We start from the raw sequence: 24,791 nt of genomic DNA on the forward strand, positions 1-24,791 counted from the left end.
TTATATATTTATACATAGTTATTAAATCCCCCCTAAGCCGTCTTTTTTCCAAACTAAATAACCCTAATTCTGATAATCTTTCTGGGTACTGTAGTCCTCCCATTCCCCTTATTACTCTGGTTGCCCGTCTTTGAACCCTCTCCAGCTCCACTATATCTTTCTTGTACACTGGTGCCCAGTACTGTACACAGTATTCCATGTGTGGTCTGACTAGTGACTTGTACAGTGGTAGAATTATTTCCTTGTCGTGGGCATCTATGCCCCTTTTGATGCACCCCATGATTTTATTTGCCTTAGCAGCAGCTGCCTGACACTGGTTGCTACAGGTAAATTTACTGTTAACTAAAACTCCTAAGTCCTTTTCCATGTCAGTCGTCCCCAGTGTTTTCCCATTTAATACATATTCCCAGCCTGGATTTTTCTTCCCCATGTGCATAACCTTACATTTATCTGTGTTGAACCTCATCTGCCACATCCCAGCCCAAGCCTCCAACCTATGCAGATCCATTTGTAATCGTGCACTGTCCTCTATTGTGTTAACCACGTTACAGAGCTTAGTATCGTCTGCAAAGATTGATACTTTACTATACAATACTAGTATTTGTATACTCACCCCTGCAGTTGTTACGGTTGATGCCTGGTAGGAATTTCATATAGGACCTCTTAAAGTTCCCTACTCTCCTTAAGTAGAGTTCTTAAAGTACTCTACTGTTTGTAGGTAAATACACTTTGCTATATTCTCACTTACTTCTTGAATATGGGCTTATGATGCTAATCAAGTTCTGGTTTACATTAAATAGACCAGTACATAAAAGGTCAGTTTTTATTTTTAACTGTTTCATTTGTGTTAACCTACATAGTTTAAAACAAAAAAAAATATAGCCCATGAATATATTCTGTTAATATAGATAAACCATACAGAAAAACTTAAATGTAATAATTTTGTAGTATGCCTATACCGATTTTTATTAACGGAGCACCATTTTATCTGCCGACACATTTCCCATGTAACTATGAGCATCTGCAGTTCTCCCTTTTCGACTAACGTGGACTTATGTTTTTCTTTATAAAAATCCTTTGATGGAAATCAGAGATTTATGATTTACGATATGATCATGAGGAGCTTGGATTTACCAGAGATTTATGGCTGTGATACTACTGGAGCTTCTATCACAGGAATCCTTCATATCCTGATTGGAAGTAGTCCTATCAGATATATGTAAGTCAGGCAAAATGATTTTCATAACAAAAGTAATTGAGATATTCTTTTACAATGGAAGTACTTCGGAGTTTATGAGTGGGAAAAATGTATACATATATAGTTTTATGCAAAGCAAAATTTTGTTCACTGGGTCTGGCTGTGATTTTGCTGCAAAACAAATTACATGCAGAATAAAAATCAAGTTTGCCTTGTGTTTAGCTACATCATAGGAAGGGCTTGCATTTCTCTAAGTGACTTGCTTGTAAGTGGCCAGTCTGTGCACCACAGCAGTTAGTGCAACAAATGAGCTGCAGGAGAAATCAAGGTAAGATAGATATTACTGTATTTGCACGATTATAAGACGACCCCCCAAAAATTTGATTAGTTTAGGAAAAAAGAAAAAAGCTGAATATAAGACTACCCCGTAGGAAAAAATGTTTAAACTACTATTATATATTAACCCCTTCAGGACCGGGATTTTGATACTAAGGTGACGCTAAAAGACCAAAGCCGTTTTTGTGTTTTTGCTATGTCTTTCTTCAACTGTAATTTCTCTTATCAATTAGTGCACCCACACAAATCATATATTGTTTTTTTCAGCACAAGTATGACTTTCATTTGAAACCATATTAAGCTGGGTAGTACATTGTTTTGTTTAAAATAAATGTGAAAAGGTGGGGAAAAAATGGAAAAAAACATATTTAACAGTTTTGTATATTAATTAACTTGTCCTGATTTGGAAACCACCCAATAAAGCCAGGATTTTCATCTATTTTGACCAGTATAGGGCAAATATTGCATGGCATGCATCACGTTTTTTTTTTTCCCTTCAAATTTGGCATGGTAGGCGAATAACTGCAATAGTTGTCACAGATACTGATTATCCCCCAAAAATTATATATATATGTTTGTGAACAGTAGATAAGCCAAGGTGTACAACAAGGGTAATTTTGACACTTTTCAAACAGGGATTTTATCACCAATTGCTGCCAAAGTTTGAGGTATTTTTATGTTTTTGTTTTGCATATATTGCAATGTTGCTTTAGATTTCATATTATATTTTGTAAAGAATATGTGTGACAAGACCTCACATGTATGGTTCATGCATTTTTGAGGTAGCTATGACGACAAAACTGGAACATGCGCATTTTAGTTTTCAAATGTGGAATTTTCAGAAATTGGTTTACTGGGCCCATATCCCATTTGGGACATTTTGGAAGCCCCCCAATTTAAATTACCCCATAAAAGTATATGTTTATGAACAGTAGACAAGTCAAGGTGCTCAACTAGGGTAATTTTGACAGTTTTCAGGCTTGTTAGTGACAAGTTTAGGCCACTGACATTGACCAGGGAGACCGATCAATAATCAGTGACTTAAAATGTCCCCAAGTGATCAGGTAATAATTATGTATTTTTTTTTTAAAACTGAGACATAATATAATGAGAAAAATGACTGGGACATAGCAATACCAGGGTACTATTTATATAGAAAATACAGAAAAAGGCAAGAAAGGGGGTGGCTCTGTATGTGAAAAACAAAATCGAAGTTAGTGAAGAGAACAGAGTCGGTTTGGGTTACATTACAATTCGATAAGTGTACAGTAACTTGTGTAATTTATAGACCCCCTGGATAAGTAGAAGAGCTAGATAATCTACTAATTGAGGAAATAGCTAAAATGACAGGAAAGTTATAATCATGGGTGACTTGAATCTCCCTGATGTGAACTGGAAAACCAAAAGTAGGTGCAGATATTCTAAACTCCCTATTGGGATTCTCTTTAATCCCTTAAGGACCAGGCTGTTTTTTATTTTTTGTACTCTTTGGGACCAAGGCTGTTTTAACACTTTTGCGGTGCTCGTGTTTAGCAGTAATTTTCTCCTCTTCCATTTAGTGAAGCCACACAAGTTATATATAGGTTTTTTGCAGAACAAGAAGGGCTTTCTTCAGATATTTTTGTATCACATCTAATTTCCTATAAAAGATATGACAAATTATTCAAATAAAAGCGAGTGGTTTTTTTTCCCAATCTTCTACTCATCGAAAAATGCTAATAAAAAAACCTGCTAAATTCTACTAGATGTCCTGAGCTAGAAATACCCAATTGAGTAATAAGTACGAGTAGTGTTTTGCTATTTCAAATGCATTTTCCCCCCAAATGTGATCATTCTGCCCCATGTGCTATTTTAGCTATTTCCAGCCAATGCAATTTACCCCATCAAAGCATATATTTTTGAAAACTAGACACCCCAAAGTATTTAAAATTCCGTTGAATGAGATTCTACCACCTCTCTCCGGAGCGTTCACAGTGCGTCCTGGGGTGAGGCATTTCAGTGACACAATTGAAGCTCAGGAGGCGATCAACGATTGCCTCCTAAACTTAACCCCTTCGCGACCGGGACATACCATCCAAAAAACGTCACAGGGGCACTGCTGCTGCTGTCTGACCAGCACAGCCCCCCCACCCGAGCCTTCAATCACTCCCACGAAGCGATTGTAGGCTCAAAACGCAATCGACGGTAAACCGGGGATAGCGTTGTCAGCTGCCACAGGCAGCTTCAAGGAATGTAAAAATACAAAAGAACTGTGTGGATCCGTTACTGCCTGGAGTGGGTTCAGAAGGAAGACATCCTTTCGTTTACACCCCAAGTGGGCACCCTGAGGTGTTTATATAAAGCCTATTCACGGCTCTATCTCATGTGAGTTTATTCTATACCCCATTAATATCATAACTGCATTTATGTCTCAATTTACAAGGCTAAAAGAGAGATCTAAACCTCATATGCAGGTATATATAAATATATAGATATACTCTAAGGTAGTGTACTGGGGCATGTGCGCTTACACCTTTATGTTTATTGTGATAAGTATGAAAAATACTACCCTATAGGGTACTATATGTAAGGGATGGATATGGCCCTCTAGAAATAATAAAAAAAAAAAAAAAACTAAGGATGTGGGGTACTTCCGTAATCAGGAGATGCAGCTTAACAATTTTGGCCGGGTTTCTCTGCCGTAACACATACTTGGTGAAAAAAGCGCGGGAATTCATTTCTGCGTCCATCTTTGACAGTGATTGGTGGCCAAATAGCTGCATGAAGAATGCCCAAATACCCTGATACGATAGTCTGGGTTGTTAGCTTTACAGAAATATATACTTTTGTGGGTATTTTTGGTTTATTTGTTTAAAATCAGAGTTGCAATCCCATCATACCTAATGTAAAAATTATATGGCTTTGTAAATAATGTACACTTTATAGTATGCTCCCTATAAGTGCTGGGAAAGTATGGAAAATCTATATAGATTAGGCATTTCTGAAATCAGGATACCTGAATTAATAAACTTGGAGGGGATTTTCCATCACTTTACCTAATCTTGTGAGGATTCAGAGGGCAATATATATAAATTTTTTTTCCAAATTTTCGCTAGTTTTTACAAGATTTCTCATCCTAAATGTTCAGCTAATTATCTAACTATGGTATCAAAAGAAAGCCCTCTTTCTTTTGGGCAGGCTGGATAGGCCGAATGGTTCTTATCTGCCGTTACTTTCTATGATTCTATCAAGATAATTCATTTTATTACATTTTAATATAAGTATTTGCGTTAAAAGTTTAACGTATGACATTTATGGAGTCTTTAGAATCCCGCCCGTAGAATCCTCTTAAATTAGCCCCTGATGAGATTACAATTAAATTTTTTTTTATCTAATTTGAAAAGCGAAAATGGATTTAATTAAATTAAGCCACCTTCAATTTATTTGTGGAATTTATTTGTGGAATGCAGTAGATCAATGTCTAATACTACTAGTGGCTTCTACAAGATTTAAGTTGATTTCTTTGTTTTGTTTTTTTTTTTTTTAAATTGGTTCATAAAACGTTCTTCCTGTTATTGTTGGGATTTCTCTTTCTTGAGGTCAGCTACCATGAATTTGGTTTGTTTATTAACCTTAAACCATTTACTTAACCAGGTTATAGCTCCTAACAGACTCTAACTTATGCCTATTCCTGTAGTTCATAGAATCGCTGTCCAGTTCTTGTTCAGGTTAGGGTCTTCCTGAGCTATCCCAGAACCAGAGCTTCTGTCAGGAGATATTGTAGTAAAGTGGAATACTGAATAGCTTATAGTTATTCAATGTGGAAGGGCACTACAATAAAGCTCTGCTTAACATATTTCACAAACAATGAAAATATCACGAGAAACGACTACTTACAGATGTATTTTCCCTTTGATTATGAAGTCTCTGATTCCTGAAAGGTTCCTAAGATTAACAATGCATTTGCCAAAGCCACAAGTCAGCTATTTCTTTGGAGATTTTATGGTTTATGTTTTTCCGATCCTATGGACTGAAAGACAGAAGGACTGTCAAATGAGCCTTTCCGTATGCAGCAGCAGCCAGCTTTCATCCAGATATTTTAGCTGCAATGGCTACACATTTGACCTGCCTTTAATAATTCTTTTGAGGCTGCCATGGTTAGTGCTGACCACTCTCACAGTTCTTGGTTTGTTTTGTATTTGTATTGATGATGAGGATAAGGATACAGGGAACAATCAATATCTTCCTGTAAAAGGGGGTTAATTTGTTTTATTTAAAGTTGGCTTTGGAGTGAATAAGTTAAGATAGATATATATATATATATATATATATATATATATATATATATATATATATATATATATATATATATTTATTTACTCACAGAGTCCATTGCACACCATTCCAAATATTCCAAGCCCGGTGCTAGTAACCAGCAGTTTCCATGTAAAACACTTTCAAAAAGATGGTCAGCACTCCAGGTCTTTAAATAGGCAATTTCATTTTATTCAAAGTCAAGTCGACGTTTCAGTCATTACTGACTTTCATTCAGGACATCCTGATGAAAGTCAGTAATGACTGAAACGTCGACTTGACTTTGAATAAAATGAAATTGTCTATTTAAAGACCTGGAGTGCTGACCATCTTTTTGAAAGTGTTTTATATATATATATATATATCTATATAACCAAGGAACGATGTATATGAGTGCTAATATTGGGAGAACTAGAAGGTGACTGTAAGGGATGGTTTTGCCAAGTAAAAAAAACCAAACAAAACTTACATTTATATATACACAGACTAAATGGACAAAAGTATTGGGACATCTGACCATTATACCAACAGGGACTTATGACATAGCATTCTAAATTCATAGACATTAATATATAGCAGCAGCTGAACCAGCTTCCATTCTTCTGGAAAGGCTTTCCACAAGATTTTGGAGTCTGTGTTGTAATTTTGCCCATTCATCCAGTAAATCATTTGTGAGGTCAGGCACTGATGTTTGAGGAGAAGGCCCAACTTGCAATCTCTGTTCCAGTTCGTCCCAAAGGTGTTTGCTGGGGTTGAGGTCAGCGCTCTATTCAAGTTCTTCCACACCAAACCCATCCAACCATGCCTTTATGGACCTTGCTTTGTGTACAGGGGCACAGTTATGGTGGAATAGAAAAGGCCCTTCCCCAAACCGTTCCCACAAAGTTGGAACTATAGCATTGTCCGAAATGTCTTGGTAACCCGAAACAAAGATTTTCTTCACTGGCAAAGCCCCATACCATTATCCCTCCTCCACCAAATGTTACAGCTGGCACAATGTAGTAAGGCAGGTAACGTTCTCCTGGTATCCGCCAAACCCAGACTCGATTATCAGACCACCAAAAAAAAAAAAAAGCGTGATTCGTAATTTCATAGAACACGTTTCCACTGCTCCAGAGGCCAGTGGTGGCATGCTTTACACCAATTAATCTGACAATTGGCATTTTACTTTAGTAATGGACGCTTGCATGCAGCTGCTTGGCCATGAAATCCCACTCCATGAAGCTCCCGCTGCACAGTTTTTGTGCTGATAAGAATGCCAGTAGAAGTTTGGAACTCTTGAGCTAGGGAATCAGCAGAGCGTTGGCTACCTTTATGCACCATGCCCCTTAGCACTCATAGTACAGTGACCTGTGCTCTTCCCCTTCGTGGCGGAGTTGCTGCTGTTCCTAAAGGCTTCCATTTTCCAACAATACCACTGATACCGATTCCTTTCACACATTTGTAAATGCAGAATGCATGGCTAAGTGCATTGGGTCTACTTGAAACAACTGAATTCAATAATTAAGAGGTGTGTCCCGATACTTTTGTCCATAAAGTGTATATTATACATACATACTAGGTTTGCATAGACCATAAGAACGCTACAGCTGGAACTGTCTGCTAAACTTGAATTTTGACACATATAGTGCAAATGAAGCTTAATCTGCTGACTAAAAAAAATGCAGCTGAGTTTTTTTCTGTGTATGTTCAGAAATGGCCACAAAGTAACAGTTTGGAGAATTTTCAAAATATTACATTTGCAGTTGAGTGTATTAAGTTAGTGTTGTTGCTTAAAAAAAGGCAATATATCTATGTTAGAAGCCTACTTTTAATGTATGCCATGGGAGGAGTCATCGTAACTTTCTGTATCACAAAGACATTACATGCTTAGCATAATGCAGTTCTGGAGATCACATAAACAAGCACTTTTTAATTGAAGTATGTGATAGCTCTACTCATTCCTTAAGTAGGACATGCTAGGTCCCAGCACAAGTTCAATCCTTCCATGTTGGCTTCATTCGGGGATATGTCTCATATATGCTGAGGATGAATACATTTGTGGATAGAACTGTGCAAGCCTGAAGAAGCTGTTCATGGGATCCAGTCTAACTAGTATCAGTAAGGAAAAGCTTGCAAACCAAAATAAACAAAAAGCAATGTCCTTAAACTGTGACAGACAAGTTCACTACCACCACTAAGATGGAAACAAATGTACAATTAAACATTAAAAAAAGCAAAACTCCACAGGACCCTCCAAGAAAATACCATAGAAAGAAAGAATTCTTACCTGGGAATTCCTTTTCCTTGTCCATTTCCAAGGTGGCACATGAGAAGAAGGCTCCGCCTACCAGGTAGGGCAGGAAACACTATAAAAAAGGAGACCTCCCCCTTCCTCCCCAGTGTGGTTAAAAAGAAAGACTCAGACAAATAAAAACCAAACAAAGTAAATTTAATGGGTGGGAGAAAAAGTGTGCCACCTTGGAAATGGACAAGGAAAAGGAATTCCCAGGTAAGAATTCTTTCTTTCCCTTGCCATTCCAGGTGGCACATGAGAAGAATTAGCAAGATAGGGAGGGAAGGATTCCAGTCTGTAGGACACAACGACCAAATTGAGACTCATCTGAGAGATGAAGATTCAGCCTGTAGTGCCTTACGAACGTATGAATCGACCTCCAGGTCGCTGCCTTACAAATGAGAGACGGAGACACCCCGGAGAGTTCAGCCCAGGAAGTCGAGACGGATCTGGTCGAGTGAGCCTTCAGGCCGGAGGGAGGTACTCTTCCCGCAGAGACGTAACACAAGGTGATAGCGTCTTTAAGCCAGCGGCTCACGGAAGCCCTGGATACTGATCTGCCCTTGCGGGTTCCCGCAAAGGACAGAAAGAGAGAATCGGATTTCCTCCAGGCAGACGTACGTGAGAGATAAGACAGGATACATCTCCGCAGGTCTAGCGAGTGGAGTTCCAGTTCTTTGGGATTCTTGGGATCCGGACAGAGAGTAGGCAGAACGATCTCCTGATCCGGATGGAAGGGAGAGACTACTTTAGGGAGAAACTCCGGAAGCAAACGAAGGATAATGCAGTCCGGCAGAATCCTGAGAAAAGGTTCTACCCTGGAGAGAGCCTGGAGCTCGCTCACCCTCCTAGCAGAAGTGAGGGCTACTAGGAGGACAACCTTGTAGGTGAGCAGCTTGAGAGAGGTATCCTCTAGAGGCTCGAAGGGAGACGTGGTGAGTTGGTGCAACACAAGGTTAAGGTCCCAAGGCGGGACCGACGGACGGAGCCTAGGGCGAAGTCTACACATTCCCTTAGAAAATCTGGAGATCCAAGGATGGGAAGCCAGATGGAAGTCCAAGAAGTTGCTCAGTGCCGAGATCTGGACCTTGATAGTAGCAGGTTGGAATCCTTTATCAAAGCCATCTTGAAAAAAAGCGCAGCACCTCACGGATAGATGGAGAGGATACTTCGTGCACATTGCACCAGGCGATGAATGTTTCCCAAACCTTCTGGTACTTGGCGGTCGTAGAATTTTTGCGGCTGGAGAGAATGGTGTTCACTACTGGTGCAGCTAATCCTTTAGAGGTCAGGATCTCCCTTTCAGAAGCCATGCGGAGAGGTTGAATCGGAAGGGATCTGGGTGGAGAACAGGACCTTGAACGAGAAGATCCTTCACCTGAGGAAGAAGCATGTGTTTGTCTATGGACAAGGTGGTAAGGTCCGAGAACCAAATTCTTCGAGGCCGGAAAGGAACAACCAGGATGACTTTTTGAGGGTTTTCCCGAATTTTCCGGAGCACTCTGGAGATAAGGGGAAGCGGAGGAAAAACGTATGCGAGATCGAAATCCCAGGTCTGCGAGAGTGCTTCCAGGCCTCGGGGACGGCCGACTGGTGAAAGAGAGAAAAACTCCTTTACCTGAGTGTTCAGATGCGTGGCCATCAGGTCTATCTGGGGAGTACCCCATTTCTTTGTGATGAAGGCGAAGACCTTTTTGTTTAAGGACCATTCTCCCGGAGGTACTGAGTTCCTGCTGAGGTAATCCGCCTCCTGATTCAGTGAACCCTTGATATGGACCGCGGAGAGAGTACAGTGACTGAACTCCGCCCATCGGCAGATCTGAGCAGTCAGGGTCTGCAGGCGTCTGCTTCTGGTGCCACCCTGTTTGGAAAGGTAGGCCACCACGGTGACGTTGTCCGAAAGGATCCTGATGGACTTGTGCCGCAGGATTGGAGACCAGAACCTTAGAGCCCTCCAGACCGCCAGCAGTTCTAGAAGATTGATGTGCAGGCTTGATTCTTGAGGAGACCAGGTTCCCTGGGTAATATGGCTTCCCATGACAGCACCCCAGCCTGTCAAACTGGCGTCGGTGGAGATAACCACCCAATCTCTTGTTTGCCAAGGGAGTCCCTGTGAAAGCTTCTTGGCTGACAGCCACCAACGGAGTGACTCCCGAACGAAGGGAGAAAGCCGGACCTTCTTGTATAGGGACGTCCTGGAGCGATCCCAGTGATCCAGTAAAAACTGTTGAAGAGGTCTTGCGTGAGCCAGTGCCCAGGGAACCGCCGAGATGGAGGAGGTCATTAGACCGAGCAAAGACATGACGGATCTGAGGGACACTGACTTGCTCTGTAGGACCGCATGTGTGAATTCCCGTAATCTTAGGATTTTGTCCTGCGGGAGAAACGTCTTCTGTACTTCTAAATCGAGGATCATTCCCAGAAAGGTCTGACGTCTGTTTGGAAGTAACTGACTTTAGAGAGTTCACCAACCATCCCAGGTTGTGGAGAGTCCTGAGGGAAAACTCTAGATGGGATTGGAGCAATGATGCCGAGGCTGCAATTAGGAGCCAATCGTCCAGGTATGGGACCACTTTGATGCCTCTTTGCCTCAGGAAGGCCACGACCACTGACATGAGTTTCGTGAAGATCCGTGGTGCTGAAGCAATTCCAAAAGGAAGGGCCCGAAACTGAAGATGACGAACACCTTGAGGCAGTGTAACGGCCAGACGGAGGAATCTTTGGTGGTCTTCCCTGATGAGGACATGTAGATAGGCATCCCGCAGGTCTAAAGTGACCATGAGGTCCCCCGATGAAATAATCTCTGTGGCGGACTTCAGGGATTCCATCCGAAACCTGTTGTATCTTATACAGGCATTTACCAACTGTAGGTTGATTATTAATCTGAATTTCCCGGACGGTTTTGGCACGACAAAGACGTGGGAATAGGTTCCCTCTCCTATTTCTAGACGAGGCACCGGGACTAGAGCCCTTTCGTGAATTAAGTTGTTGAGTGTGGAAAAAAATCCCGCTCTTTCCCAAGGATCTGCAGGAGGCATGGACAGCAGGAATTTCTGGGCAGGTAGGTGAGTAAACTCCAGTGCATAGCCTTGATTGATGATGCGAAGGACCCAGGGGTCTGAGGTGATCTCTTCCCAGGCATGAAAGAAACCGGTTAACCTGCCCCCTACTTGGAGCCTGTTGGCGTCAGAACCTTCCTGATTTACCGTCCCTGCCTCTGCCTCTTCCTCTCTGGAATCTACCTCTTGCGTAGGGTTTACCACGAAAGGACTGGTAGTCTTGATTGGAGGTAGAGGGCCTGTAGAACTCCCTGTCTCTTGGAGCTCTATAATAATTAGACCTGAAACGAGGTGGTCCTTTCCTCTGAGGTAACCAGTGCTTGTCGCCCGTGGTGGATTCTAGAATCGTGTCGAGGTCGCTGTCGAAGAGGTGATTCCCCTGGAACGGAATGCTGCACAGCTTGTGTTTTGAGGCATTATCTGCAGACCATGACTTAAGCCAAAGCGCTCGTCTAGAAACCGCTGAAAGTGCTGTAGCTTTAGCAGATGCACGGACAGCTTCAATGGAGGCATCGGAGATGAAGTCAATTGCTAAGCAGGTGTCGGACAGGTTTCTTGCAACCTGCTCAGTCCCTGGAATAGCTGCCAGGTCTTCCACCGCTTGTTGAAGCCAGATCTTAATGGCTCTAGAAGTTGACGCTATGGCAATGGCTGGACGAAAGTTCGCCGCTGCTGCTTCAAAAGCCCTCTTGGCGGCATTCTCAGCCCGCCGGTCCATGGGGTCTTTGAAATGGGACGCGTCCTCCATCGGAATGGCTGTTTTCTTCGTAGCCTTGGCTACTGCGGTGTCCACTTTCGGAACTTCCCAGGCATCGGAATTCTTACCATCAAAAGGGAACAGCTTTTTGATTCTTGAAGACGTGAAGAATCTCCGGTCAGGATATCTCCACTGCTCCGTAATTATTGCTGAAAGTGAATCGTGAACTGGAAAGGTCTGCGGTTTCCTAGAGTGACCCTGAAAAGGATCCGGTTTTGAGACTGGTATGTCATCCTGTAGATTCAAAGTAGATCTGACTGCAGAGATGAGCTTCCCTGTTTCTTCGATTGGGAAGAAAAAGGTTTCCTCTTTAATTTCCCCCTCCTCATCCGAAGACTGGGGGTCATTCGACTGGTAGTCATATTCCGAAAAAGGAGCCGAATAATCTTCCATGGCATCTGGAAGAACATTTGGTGGACCCTGCTGGTAAAGTTGATGCTGAGGCACCGGCGCCTGAGGGGAACTTGCCATGGCCCGAAAACAGTCAAAGGTAGACTGAAGTTCTCCCTTCAACCAGGAGGTAAATTCTGTTGCGGAAACTTCTTTAGGCCGAGAGCAGGAGCTGCACATTTTGGCCGTGGGGTCGTGTAGGGTCTTTTTACAGGAAGAGCAGGCTTTGTGTTTCGTTTTTCCCACAGACTTCCTATGTGGGGAGGCCTCAGGAGGAATGTCTGGATTTTTGTCTGACATGACTGAGGAGAAAAACACAAGGATGAGACCACAGAAAGTAATAGAAATAGGCAATGGTTTCAACCCAGGAGGGAAAACCTACTTGAAAAAGGCAATATACAATCCTCAGGCACAGGCAGGCACAAAAAAGGAGTAGAAAAAACAATAATACAGTACAGGAACGAGAGCAAGGAAAGATCTTACCCATTCTGGCGGTTTTATAGCGGCATTTAGGCGCCCAGGCCCGGAAAACGTCACATCCGGAAATTCCCCGTCAATTGACCTCTCGTGACCCCGGACGCAGTGCCGGAAGAAAAGCAGATAGGAGAAATAATAAAAAACGGGTGCCGTGAAACCGGCACAGCCGGCTATAGAGTCCCGCTCGCAGCGCCTCCGGAGCGCTCTCCTGCCGTGTCTCACGCTGAGGATTCCTCCTCCCCGGGACGGAGAGAACCGGAGCCCGGGGATGCACCTCCCAGTGAGCCCCCTGGGCTGTGGGCAGCATATAACGAGGACTGAGCCTCGAGTAACCGCGAGGACGCGGAGTTACATCCTCCGAGGCTGCCGCATCACCCTGGATCCACCGGGATCACTATCGGGGATCGGAGAGAAAGGACGCCCCCCCGGGGCTCCAAGAAAACAAAAAAGAAGAAAAAAAGGTAAGCTAAAGCCTAACCGCTACCTGAGTAGGGCAAGAAACAACCCTGGGGAGGAAGGGGGAGGTCTCCTTTTTTATAGTGTTTCCTGCCCTACCTGGTAGGCGGAGCCTTCTTCTCATGTGCCACCTGGAATGGCAAGGGAAAAAACACATCAGCTTTTAGGGATCAACCTCAGTTCCAAGACAGAAGTCATCTGTTCAACAAGGATATCAGTGTTCAATCCCGCAATAAGATTGTTTGTCATTATACGCAAATAGACAGTACGATATGAGATACCACAGGCTTAATCAGCAATTGTTGAAGATCTTTTGCTTGGACAGAGAAGAACCTCCACCACACCTTTCATAAGAGACATCTCCTATACAAGGCCAATTTCCTCTGTCTTCAGAAAAACATTTTTCTTTGTGTTTCAAGCAGGAGTACATTTGATGGAGTCTACGGGTGACATGTATGTTCACAATTTCTATTTCAAGCCAGTTACACTAGATGCTCTGCCCCAGGTTCTGGACTTCAGGATTAGATACACCTATTCACCTTTCAGGGGTCACAAATGTGTGCTACTTCCCTCGGGAGATGATGACCTAAACATTCAGGATTTTTTGCAGCCAGAATTTCAGAAATGCTTATGTCTAGGTATATTAAAGGTCCATAAACCTACTTGGCGGCACAGAAATCTGACACTTGAGTTCCATCCACCTGGCACACTTATTTTGTGTTATTTTGTTTATAGTAATGTATGCTCACCCAGAGTAAGTCTCCCAAAAAATCATACAGCCAACACTGCAAGTCTTCTCCGTAGACTGTGATCACCCAGCAGGGAGGCAATCTAATATCCCAGCAGGGTCTAGACAGATCCTACAGGGCTATCCTTTTTTCTGATGACCTTGACATCCTATAGGGCTTTACTGGATGTTTTTTTTTAGGATGTACAGTTAAGGGGGTTAACGGGGAACTCCCACCACTTGTTATATTACATGTATCAGCTTAAAGTTTTAAAAAACTGTGCTGCTCTCTCGTTCTTCATTAGTTCTAGTTTTTACATTATATAATATTTTCAGGCAGCTGCATATTAACCATGTACATGTGTTCTAGCACTCATCTTGGACCAAATAAACACCCTGACTCCTTATACTGCCTCATCGTTAATCACCCAGCTCAATATTCTGACTAAGAAAAGTCTAGGAAGGTACTACATAGCAATGCCATTAAAATTGTGCAGTCACCTAAAATATCACATACTAAACTATATTATCAAATACTTCACTGTATTTTATTCTCAATTTGAGAATTGTATTGAAAATTACAAATCATCTTTGGTAGGTGTATAATTAAAGAAAAAGTAAACACAAGAAAAGCTACATACCATCCATACCATTATGCTGCTCATAGCTGCGTTTGCCTAAAATAGTTGGAGATCCATTGTTTATGATTGGTGAAGACTTCAAAGGTGTAAGACCGCTGCTGATGCTGGTAGAAATGTTCTTTATTGGATCTGGCTTGGGTGGGCAGGGGTGTGCTTCTGGAAAATGGAAGATATCAAATGCTATCAGTTTCAATATACCATTAACTTAAATAACCCACTGTAAAAAGCACTCTACCTATGTATTGCAGCACCTCTTCTAAAGGTTTCCGAATGACCTGTTTTAAGATGAGCGGTGTTTTTGATGCTTCTGGAAGCTGTGTTGTGCCTGCAAACAAGTACAACACGACATACTTAAATTAGGGTACTTTTTGAATATGTGACAAAATTATTAAATACTAAAATAAAATTGCAAATACACTACTGGCAAAAAATACGACTGGACTACATGTGTAATATCATATAGAAAAATATAAAGCTGTGAAAATGCGAGCGCTCTCTCAATTTGATTTTACACAAAAAGATGATACAAAGAACGTTCGGCTTGCGTCCTATACAATGCCTTGCAAGTATTCACCCCGCTTGGCATTTTTCCTATTTTTTGGATCACAACTTGGAAATACAATGGATTTGTTGGGGGTTTGTATCATTTGATTTACACAACATGCCTACCTCTTAAAAGATGCAAAATATTTTTTTTTATTGTGAAAACAAAAAACGTAAGCGGGGATAACTATTCACCCTCCCAAAGTCAATACTTTGTAGAGCCACCTTTTGCAGCAATTACAGATGCAAGACTCTTGGGGCACATCTAGCTCTTTCAAGTTGGATGGGTTCCGCTGGTGTACATAAATCATACCACAGATTCTCAATTGGATTGAGGTCTGGGCTTTGACTAGGCCATTCCAAGACATCTGAATGTTTCTCAACCACTTAAAACCACTCGAGTGTTTCTTTAGTAGTATGCTTATGGTCATTGTCCTGCTGGAAGGCGAACCTACGTCTGAGTCTGAAATCACTGGAAGACTGAAACAGGTTTCCCTCAAGAATTTCCCTGTATTTAGCGCCATCCATCATTTCTTTCAATACTTACCAGTTTTCCAGTCCTTGCATATAAGGGGTGTTGAGTTTGCACCAGACATAGTTTTCCATGATGGACAAAGTTCAATTTTAGTCATTGACCAGAGTACGTTCTTCCATACGTTTGGGGAGTCTCTCACATGACTTTTAGGAAACGGCAAACTTGTTTCCTTACTTTTTTCTTCAAGCAATGGCTTTTTTCTGGCCACCCTTTCATATAAAGCACAGTTCAGCTTAAAGTGATTCTATGGGCAGATGCTCAAAACTCCACTGTGGAGATTTGTAGGTCCTTCAGAGTTATTGTTGGTCTCTTTGTTGCCTCTCTTATTAATGCCTTCTTTGATGGTCCATGATTTTGGTGTCCAACCTCCTCATGGCAGGTTTGTTGCAGTTTCCATTTCTTAATAGATTTAATGGTGCTCTGCGGGGTGTTTAAAGTTTTGAATATTTTTCAATATATTCAGCTGAGACTTCTATGACGGAGCACCAGAAGGTCATGTCACCCCGGAGATCCATCATTGAACCCCAGCGGAAGTGGCAGGCAGCAGCGAAGGTTGTATGCGCGCATTGCACAGATGTCCACCGGCTACCAGAGAGGAGGATCCAAGCCTTCTGCAGCGCTGCAGGGACCTGGATCTTAGCCTTATAGCCAAAACTCTACTTGAGGTCAGATTATAAAATGACCTTAATTATAAGAGAAGGGGTATTTTTCTCTGGAAAAAACCCTGTCTTATATTTGAGCAAATATGGTATGTACCTGGTCGGTATGCAGGAGGGAAGGGAGGAGGGGACACAATATGTTTGCGAGGATTTTAGCATACACTTTAATATCGTTATTGAGAAGGGAAATGGGCCTATAATTGGAGCAGCTGTCAGTGGGCTTACCCAGTTTGGGTAACGAAAAAGGGTTAACATGAAGGGGCCTAATGTGGGTAAAAAAAAAAAGTGTGGTAGTAGGAGGCAGTGTAACTGTCCCTGGAGCAGCATTTTTCTTCAGTTGAGCTACAGCTCTTTGAACTTCTCAAAATTCTATAGGGGAATTTATATGTTCTGCAATGTCAGGAGGGATGGATGGATGGGAGGATAACTGAAGAGAGGTAAGTGTCAATGTCTGAGGAGGAGGGGTGATGAGATGTAGTGTCATTGTGCAGATTGTAAGGGTGAGAGTAAAAGTCAGCGAAAACCTCAACTATTTGAGATGGATTACAAGCCTTATGACCATCTCGATCACATACATACGGCGGTCTGGATACAGCCATAATGCGACGTAATTTTCTGGCCAAAAGGGTATCTGCCTTATTGCCTTTGGCATAGAAACTTTGTTTCAATTTCATTAACATATAAGAGGTGCATTGGGAGTTAAGGTTGTCAAGTCGAAGTCAAACTTGTTTAATCTCAGTCATAAGAGAGTCTGTAGGACATAAGTCATATAGTTTGAGGAGCAAGGCATCGCGGGAGAGAGTAGCCTGTTTTTTGATGTGTGTAGCTAAGCTAATTAGTCTACCCCGGATAACCGCCTTATGAGCGCTCTATAGAGTTTCAATGGGGACGCCTGGGGACTGATTGTCCTGAAAATATTGCGTAAGGTGAGATTAAATTTGTGTTTTGTGAGCGTCCGAGTGTAAGAGTGTCATTAAGTCTCCAAGAGCCCTTGCCTGCTATTGGATGGTCTAGTTTAATAGTAAGTAAAATCGGGGTGTCATCGGACCAAGAGATAGCTGCAGGGAAAGTTTATCCAAAAAAATGTAGTCTACACCCATCCGACAAAGATTTTACTTTTTTTCTGTCCCACATACATACAAGTCAGAGAGGTGATGTGAGTGAAGCAACGTGTTAAGTCAAGACCCAGTTGCAGAGTGTCTCTAGAGTTGGAAGAGTTGTGGGTTGTCAAATTGTCTAGAGGTGGATACAAAGTAGCGTTGAGGTAGCCACATAAAAGAAGCTGGCCCTTTTTACAGCAGTCAAGTTTCTCCAAAAAGGAGTGAAAGAAACAAAGCTGACCAGAATTAGGGGCCAAAGTGTACATCAAGGAGGTAATCACACACGTGAGAATAAGGTATCTACCCTGTGGGTCAGTGAGTTTATGAAGGAGTGTAAACGTGCTTAGAGATGAAGATCGACACTCTGGCATAGAAAAAGCCATTGAGTTGAATTGTACAGGAAATAATTTGGTAGAAATAACTGGGTTGTGGGACTTTTTCAAGCGAGTCTCTTGCACACATATAATGTCAGCTTTTGAGGATTTGGCCTCCTCCCACAAGAGATTAAGCTTATAAGGAGAGTTAAGGCCTTTAGCGTTCAGGGATAGTATATTAAGCTTGGCCATAAGCTCAAATAAATAAAATAAATCGGGAAAGTGCAATAGCACTAGGAGGGTGGTGTGGAGAGTAACTGCTAGGCTCGAAAGATACAGGAATCCGTAGTGGCAGGGAACAAAGCATTCCAGACTAACTCCCCCTCACTATTTTTGTGTGTATGAGGGGGGAGAATACACAACCCCCAAATATAGCAAATAAAGAAAAAAACAAAAGAGAAGAGATGCTGCATAAACTTAGGTAAGTCTGTCGTGTAGACTTCCTCAGGGATGCACCAAAGGCATATGTTATTGCGGCGGGACCGATCTTCGAGGTCCACAATCTTAGTGCAGAGAGAGTCAAATTACGTTTGTATGGAGACATGACCATCAGTGAGGGCATTATGGCCCTCCGTGAATTCATCCATTTTCCTCTCCAAGTGATCGGTGCGTTCACCTAAGTCATCTATGTCCTGACAAAGGAAGGAGGTGATTTCCTGTAGGTCTTGTTTTAGCTGCTTCCTCATTTCTTGTAGCAGGGATTTCAATATGATCCAGGGCAGTACCCCCAGCAGCACCCTTGCAGCCACCAACCTCACTGTGGGGTGCTGGGATATGAATGGCTGTACCGACTCAGAACATCCCCCTGAGGCGCAACACAGAGGAGGGGGTAGACAGATCTACCTGTGCACTTTGAAGCAGGGGAACTACTATCCTTAGGCCTAGGCCAGGATACATTGTTGGTGTCACATGATTAGCTTTTCTCTATTTGCCAGGCATATCATCATTATATCACTAAAATAATTTGCATATATTCAAAGCTGTTGATCAGTCACATGATCAGCAGTTGTTACTTGGATATACAATGGATACAACCTTCAACAAGCAGGCCTAAATATACATTTTGAACTGGTTGGGTTTTTAGCTTAATACTACATTTAATTTAATGATCAATTTATTCCCATATTTAAAAGATACATTCTCTTATTTTTCAATACTCGTGATAATGAAGGAATGGACTAGAGTTTTTATGGCTTATTGTGTGAGGAAACTACAGATGCAAGATTTTTATTACATTTTTTTATTATTTATTTTTAAGTAGTTGCTCTAGGTCTTGGATTAAATTTGCTCCTCTAGAGCAAAATTTCCCAAATGAACCCTTGCCACTAGTAACGGCACACCAGTCAGGATGCAAAGTTACACATTTTATAGGAACTGGGCATGGTTTATATTATTGTATGGCCAGAGGAAGGGCAGTGACATATAAGAGTGGGCTGTGAAAATGTTAATATTTTAGTTTTTTTCAGTAAATACATATACATATATGTGTATTCAAGAAACTGGGGCAGTTACATGAAAATAAAACAACCATACTGTAAGAAAAAGATACAGTGAATGGAATGTTTCTCTATGCACACAAATTGTCAAGATCACAGAAGCTCATCAAAATCAATACTTTTATTCCTTGGTTTGAAAAACAATTAAAACAAAATCCAATGGCACAGTATTATAACTTGTGCTTTGCAAACAGTGAAGAGACACTCAGAGATATTCAGTTCCTGGTATATCTGTATGTCTCTCATACAGATACCAGGACGTTTTTATTACTAACTTCATAAGTAAAATACTTACAACTTTAAAAGTTTTCTATGAATACCATGCCTCTCTTCCCCAATATGTTTCTAAACAATAGTAGCAGAAAAACTATTCTAGGAGGTAGTGCAAGTTGTTCAGGTTTTTATTTTATTTTTTATTTTTTTATTTTAACCAGATCTCAACCCCTTTGTGAAAATATCTGATTTTATTTTTTGTACCCTTCCTGACAATGGCTGTTTTAACATTGTTGCGATAAAACCTGGTATAGCTGTAATTTTCTCATTTACTGAACCCACACAAGAAGGGCTTTCAGGACAAGAAGGGCTTTCTTTAGATGTCTTTATTGTTATTGTGTCATAATTTACTACATAAAAATATAAGATATGGTGAAAAAAAATCTATAACTCGTAGTGTTTTGCCATTTCAAAACCATTTTTTCCATATCTGGTAATCCTACCCCCATTTGGGATATCTTTGAAGGCAGCCAATGCAATTTACCCTATTAATATATATTTCACAACAAATGACAACTTCGTACCTACTGTTTAACTCCGTTAGCACGAAAATGTTTTTGATTGAACACGTAACCACAGCTTTCTCATCATCACCACATGAAAATCTTCTTCCCCTTAAAGCTTCTTTGAGTGGTCCAAAAAAATTGGAAATCAGATGGTGCTAAATCCGGACTATATGCTGGGTTTTCCATAACCCCTTACTTCAATTGTCTGAGGGTTTCCAATGTGTTGGCTGCAGTGCGGGGGCAGGCATTGTCGTGCAACACCACAATTCCCTTTGACAAATTTCATCTTCTTTTAGAGCGGATTGCGGGCTTCAATTATCTCTGAAGCATGTCACAATACGTTGCACGTGTGACAGTTGATCCAAGTTCCTGATAGGTTTCGAGAAAAGGTCCTTGACAGTCCCGGAAGATTGTCAACATCAACTTTCCTGCACATGGTTGCGTCTTGAATTTCTTTGCTACAGTAGATGATGGATGCTTCCACTGCATACTCTGCCGCTTGCTTTTGGGCTCGTAATGGTGAACCCATGTTTCATCACCAGTGATGTAGAAAAATCATCACCTTCTTCACCATAACGGGCCATGTGTCGGGAACAAACGCCTAAGCTCTTGGGCTTATGCCCCTCTGTCAGCTGCTTAGGCACCCACTTGGCACACACTTTACTGAACTGTCACAAATCAGGGCATAGGCAGATCAAACACTTAAATTCAGCTTTCCTGCAACCTCTTCAACGGTTATTCTTCTGTTTTCACAAAATCAGTTCCAGTGTTCTCTCTTCATTCCTCGTGGTCCTAGCTGTAGCTGGACATCCGGAGCGCTCTGCATCCGTCACATCAGTATGGCCATTTTCAAACTTTTCAATCCACTCAGACGACTCTGAGGAAAAACCCTTATCCCCATACCAAGCACACTCGCGAAGATGAATTTGTGCTCCCGGTACACCCTCTGCCTACAAAATGCGTATGACAGAATGCTGTTCCTCTTTGGTGCAATTGATAAGTTTTGCAGCCAAGTTTTTTTGTTTTTTTTTTGTTTTTTTTTTTTTAAAGAAAGCCACCATCTTACAGAAAAGGTAAAACTTACACAGAAAAGCTACTCAGCCCCTGCAGGAAAATATAAAATAACATTGCAGTTTCAAACCTCAAAAGTCAAGGTGGTAGTTCAATGTGCTTTACTTGCACCTGGTGTAACTAAACATGAACAGAATGGTTTATATAAAATAGCAACAAATTTGTTAAATAGAAAAACATGACCTGTCTCAGATGTGATGCTTTAGCGCGGTAATGGAAAGCTGCATTGTTCTGCAATTACTAGCACAATTTCTACAAAAGAAGAGATTGTAATCCCAAACACGTAGGTTTAGTCACTGAAGGGAGAGTTGGAAAGAGTGGTGGTTTCAACTCCCTCATATCACTGTTCATTATGAAGGGTCAACACTGGCAAGTTTCTCCAGCAAGAAGGGTCCTGTATAACTTAATGGCTGATCTTTACGGTAGGCATGTTTATAAAAGGCGAGTGCTAGTTAATACATACTTTGCTTGAGACAAAAAAATAAATCTTTTTCAATTAGGTGGAGGGATACCTACACTCTGCTTTGATGGCAGCACTGTTAATTGGCATATATGGGTGTCTTGCTGCGTACCGCGGACGGAAGATATCTCGACATAGTCGTCTTGCAATCCTGGTTAGCTTTGTGGTGTGCAGATAGAAAGCTTGTCTGGTTTTCATGGCAAATTTAGGACTCCCGCTATGTCTCAAAGGAAGTCCATGCGGACTCTGTCAAAAAGATAAAAATGATCAGCTTGCAGACAACTCAAGATAAATAATGTAAATCCCTGTCCCATAGAGATTAGTCTTTTGGCCATTTTTGTTGTTGCCTTTAGTGACATAGTAAAACTGAAAAAGACAGAGGCTCATCAAGTTCACCCAAACCACTTTGCACACTCACTCATGTTGCATTTAGGCGCTCAGCAAAAGTAGGCGATTATTTTTTTTTGTGTTTTATGTTCTGTTCCAGGTGGACCAGCATGTAGCATCCATCCTAAAACCTTCCTGACATGTAAAAGGGCAAAGAAATTATAACCCTCAAGATCCTCTGTTGCCATTAGATTTGTGATTGCAGTAACCCACCTAGAAGATAGTTAGGGTGGCCTTGAAATCTCCACTGTGTGTGCATTTAGGGAATACAGCATCTATCCGCAGATATACCCGAGGAAAAATAACCAAAAATACTAAAAAAAAAAAAAAAGTTGAAGGTTTTGTGGTTACTGTGCATGACCTATAAAGACAAGTTGGGTGTCTTGGAAATCATCAGGTGCTTTGCTTGCATGCAATGTACAGTTTATGGGGGGTTATTTTGATGTTTGGTGGTAGCTATCCCTCCAAATCAAAAAGGTGCAAGTTTTTGGTTCACCCATGAAAATTTCTTAGGTTGAAAACACTTTGCGCAGACATGATTTGGAGGAATATTGTGATTATGTAATGTAACACATGCAGTATTGTGTTATCCAGAAGACTGGAGATTCACATGTAATATATTTTTGTTCTTTTGTTTGTGACTCTCTGTGTTAATAGAACAAAGATAATCTTATGTTTGTGTTAATGCCCTTAATGGGAGAATTCTGGAAATATATAATGTTTATTTTCTCATTTCATACCAGTTTTACTATGGAACGTATAACTTGCACATTTAAAAGAAAATTTCCATATTCTAATTTCTCTAAAGAAAAAACAAAAACTGTCTGCGCTTCTTACCCTAATAAAGTTATACTGCTACCAAGTATAAACTGCTTTGTGTGCCCACTATGTAGGAGGTGAGCGTAGGTTCTCACCCTATTGAGAGTGTGCCTTGACGTGGCGGGTGAGCTTAATTATGCTTTGGACAATTCATATAACCAAAACCTCTCATTTATATTATGTTTATATATTTGTTGCCAACTTTATTAGGGTAAGAAGCGCAGACAGTTTTTGTTTTTGTATACATTGTACAGCCAATACACTGTTTTTGCAGCATGCTTACACCTGTTTGGTAGGCCTCGTATTATACATTTGTATTATTTGAGCCTGTGACTACCTTAGCGCACCGACATTTTTTCTTTTCCCTAATTTCTCTAAAGGTAGATCTATGTTACCATTATACTACTTACCCTATTTCACCTCTATATCTAAGCATGCATGGAAATTAACATACTTAATCCTTCTGGGATCCCCCAGAAAGTAAGCAAAATATAAGACTGCATTATGGCTAATCTGACAATGTTGGTAGGCACCTAATTGTGCATTGTTTGATCATTTGAAGATTCTCTGCATGGTTCTCCATCATCATCATCATCAGTAGCTGGTAGAAATTAATTCTTAAAGGAGAGGTCTGACTAGGCTAATGTTTGCTCATAAATCTAAGATTGTTAGAAGAGTGGTAAGCGAGTAAAGATAATGCTCTTGGTTGACTACCTAATAGCATTCCTTAAGCTTACTTTTGGATAATACATACCATGTTGTTACGGTTAGGGCCAGGTCTCTCTCCATCCAGTCTTGTTGGCATCTTTAACCCACCATACTTTTTCCAGTAAGCCCAGCACGATGCACAAAGCCGACACTGCATATTTGGAGGTCCCCATGAATACCACTGGTATGACTGTGTGGCTGTGGTGAGAAACAGAGTTCTTGCAGATCACACTAAGTTATCATTCATAACAGATTATGCCACAAAAAGAGTTAATCGAGATATAACTTATTGTAGAAATATCTATGATCCGTGTGGTACAAAATAGAAAACAGCAAAATTATGTTCAAAACATGTAAAATATATGACATAGAATGAAGTGCATTATGGATTGGTTATAAGGTATGAATTACTTGTTTATGGACATAATACACACTAAAACACAACAAGTGAAACACAGCACATTGCATAAAAATTACATCACCTGGACAACAGCATGGTTTAATAGTATCTAATAGTAATAATTTAAAAGGGCATGTACTCCAATGTACCAGGCACGTCATGGAAAAGCATGCAGTTGGTGACACCTGAAGTGTCTGGCATGTCATGGGGAAAACTAATGTGGAAAGTGATCAGTGATTGCGTTCTTCACTCAGCTGGTGTTGCTGCAATTCCTCAACAGCAAGGCATTCAGTAGCAGCAACATAACAAAACCGTAGGATACGGGTGTCATGATTAACTCATGAGATATAGTGGATGCATGGAAGGGTAATCCAGCAGAGGTGGTTAGTTTCTTTGTGTTGGCATTTAATAGGTTAATCGGATGCTGATGTAAATCAGTTTCTTTGTGCATGCCCTCTGTATCTGTTCTGGCTAGAAGCGTAATCTTCCCAGGACCCCTATGGTAATTCATGGCCTAACTGGTAAGGATCCTGAGTTATAGGAATTCTATTCCTAGATTAAGTGGAGGGGGTTTCCATCACCTTTACCCCACCATAATGTTTGTTATTGGTATATCAAAGATGGGAATTAATTCTTGGAAAAAGGAGTCATAATGTGGCCAGAGGGGTGTTTTCTTTGCAAAAGACTCAGATTTAGTCGCAATGCACCCACCTCACAGGAGAACTCCAAGATTTACTGATTGGAACAACATCAAAAGGAATCATCTTGACTTAGGGAGTTTCCACAGGCCTGCTTATTGATGAAACTTGTGAGTGAAGGTCCTGTGTTTAAGTCCCATTATTTTTAAGAAA

The 24,791-nt window shown here is 41.2% G+C and overlaps 1 protein-coding gene across 1 annotated transcript in view; it reads right to left on the bottom strand.

The window, feature by feature from the left end:
- Nucleotides 1-24,791, bottom strand: part of LOC149275829 (metastasis-associated protein MTA1-like) — a 147,937-nt gene that overhangs the window by 30,096 nt on the left and 93,050 nt on the right. Inside the window, exons 13-16 of the mRNA XM_089504250.1 lie at nucleotides 23,587-23,738; nucleotides 21,683-21,872; nucleotides 14,845-14,934; nucleotides 14,610-14,765 (exon numbers count right to left, since the gene is read on the bottom strand). Coding sequence (XP_089360376.1) covers nucleotides 14,610-14,765; nucleotides 14,845-14,934; nucleotides 21,683-21,872; nucleotides 23,587-23,738 — 588 coding nt within the window. The remainder of the gene's footprint in view (nucleotides 1-14,609; nucleotides 14,766-14,844; nucleotides 14,935-21,682; nucleotides 21,873-23,586; nucleotides 23,739-24,791) is intronic.

This window comes from Sceloporus occidentalis, unplaced genomic scaffold, assembly GCF_023333645.1.
Source record: "Sceloporus occidentalis isolate IW3139 unplaced genomic scaffold, rSceOcc1.0.p SCAF_263, whole genome shotgun sequence".
Taxonomy (NCBI): domain Eukaryota; kingdom Metazoa; phylum Chordata; class Lepidosauria; order Squamata; family Phrynosomatidae; genus Sceloporus; species Sceloporus occidentalis.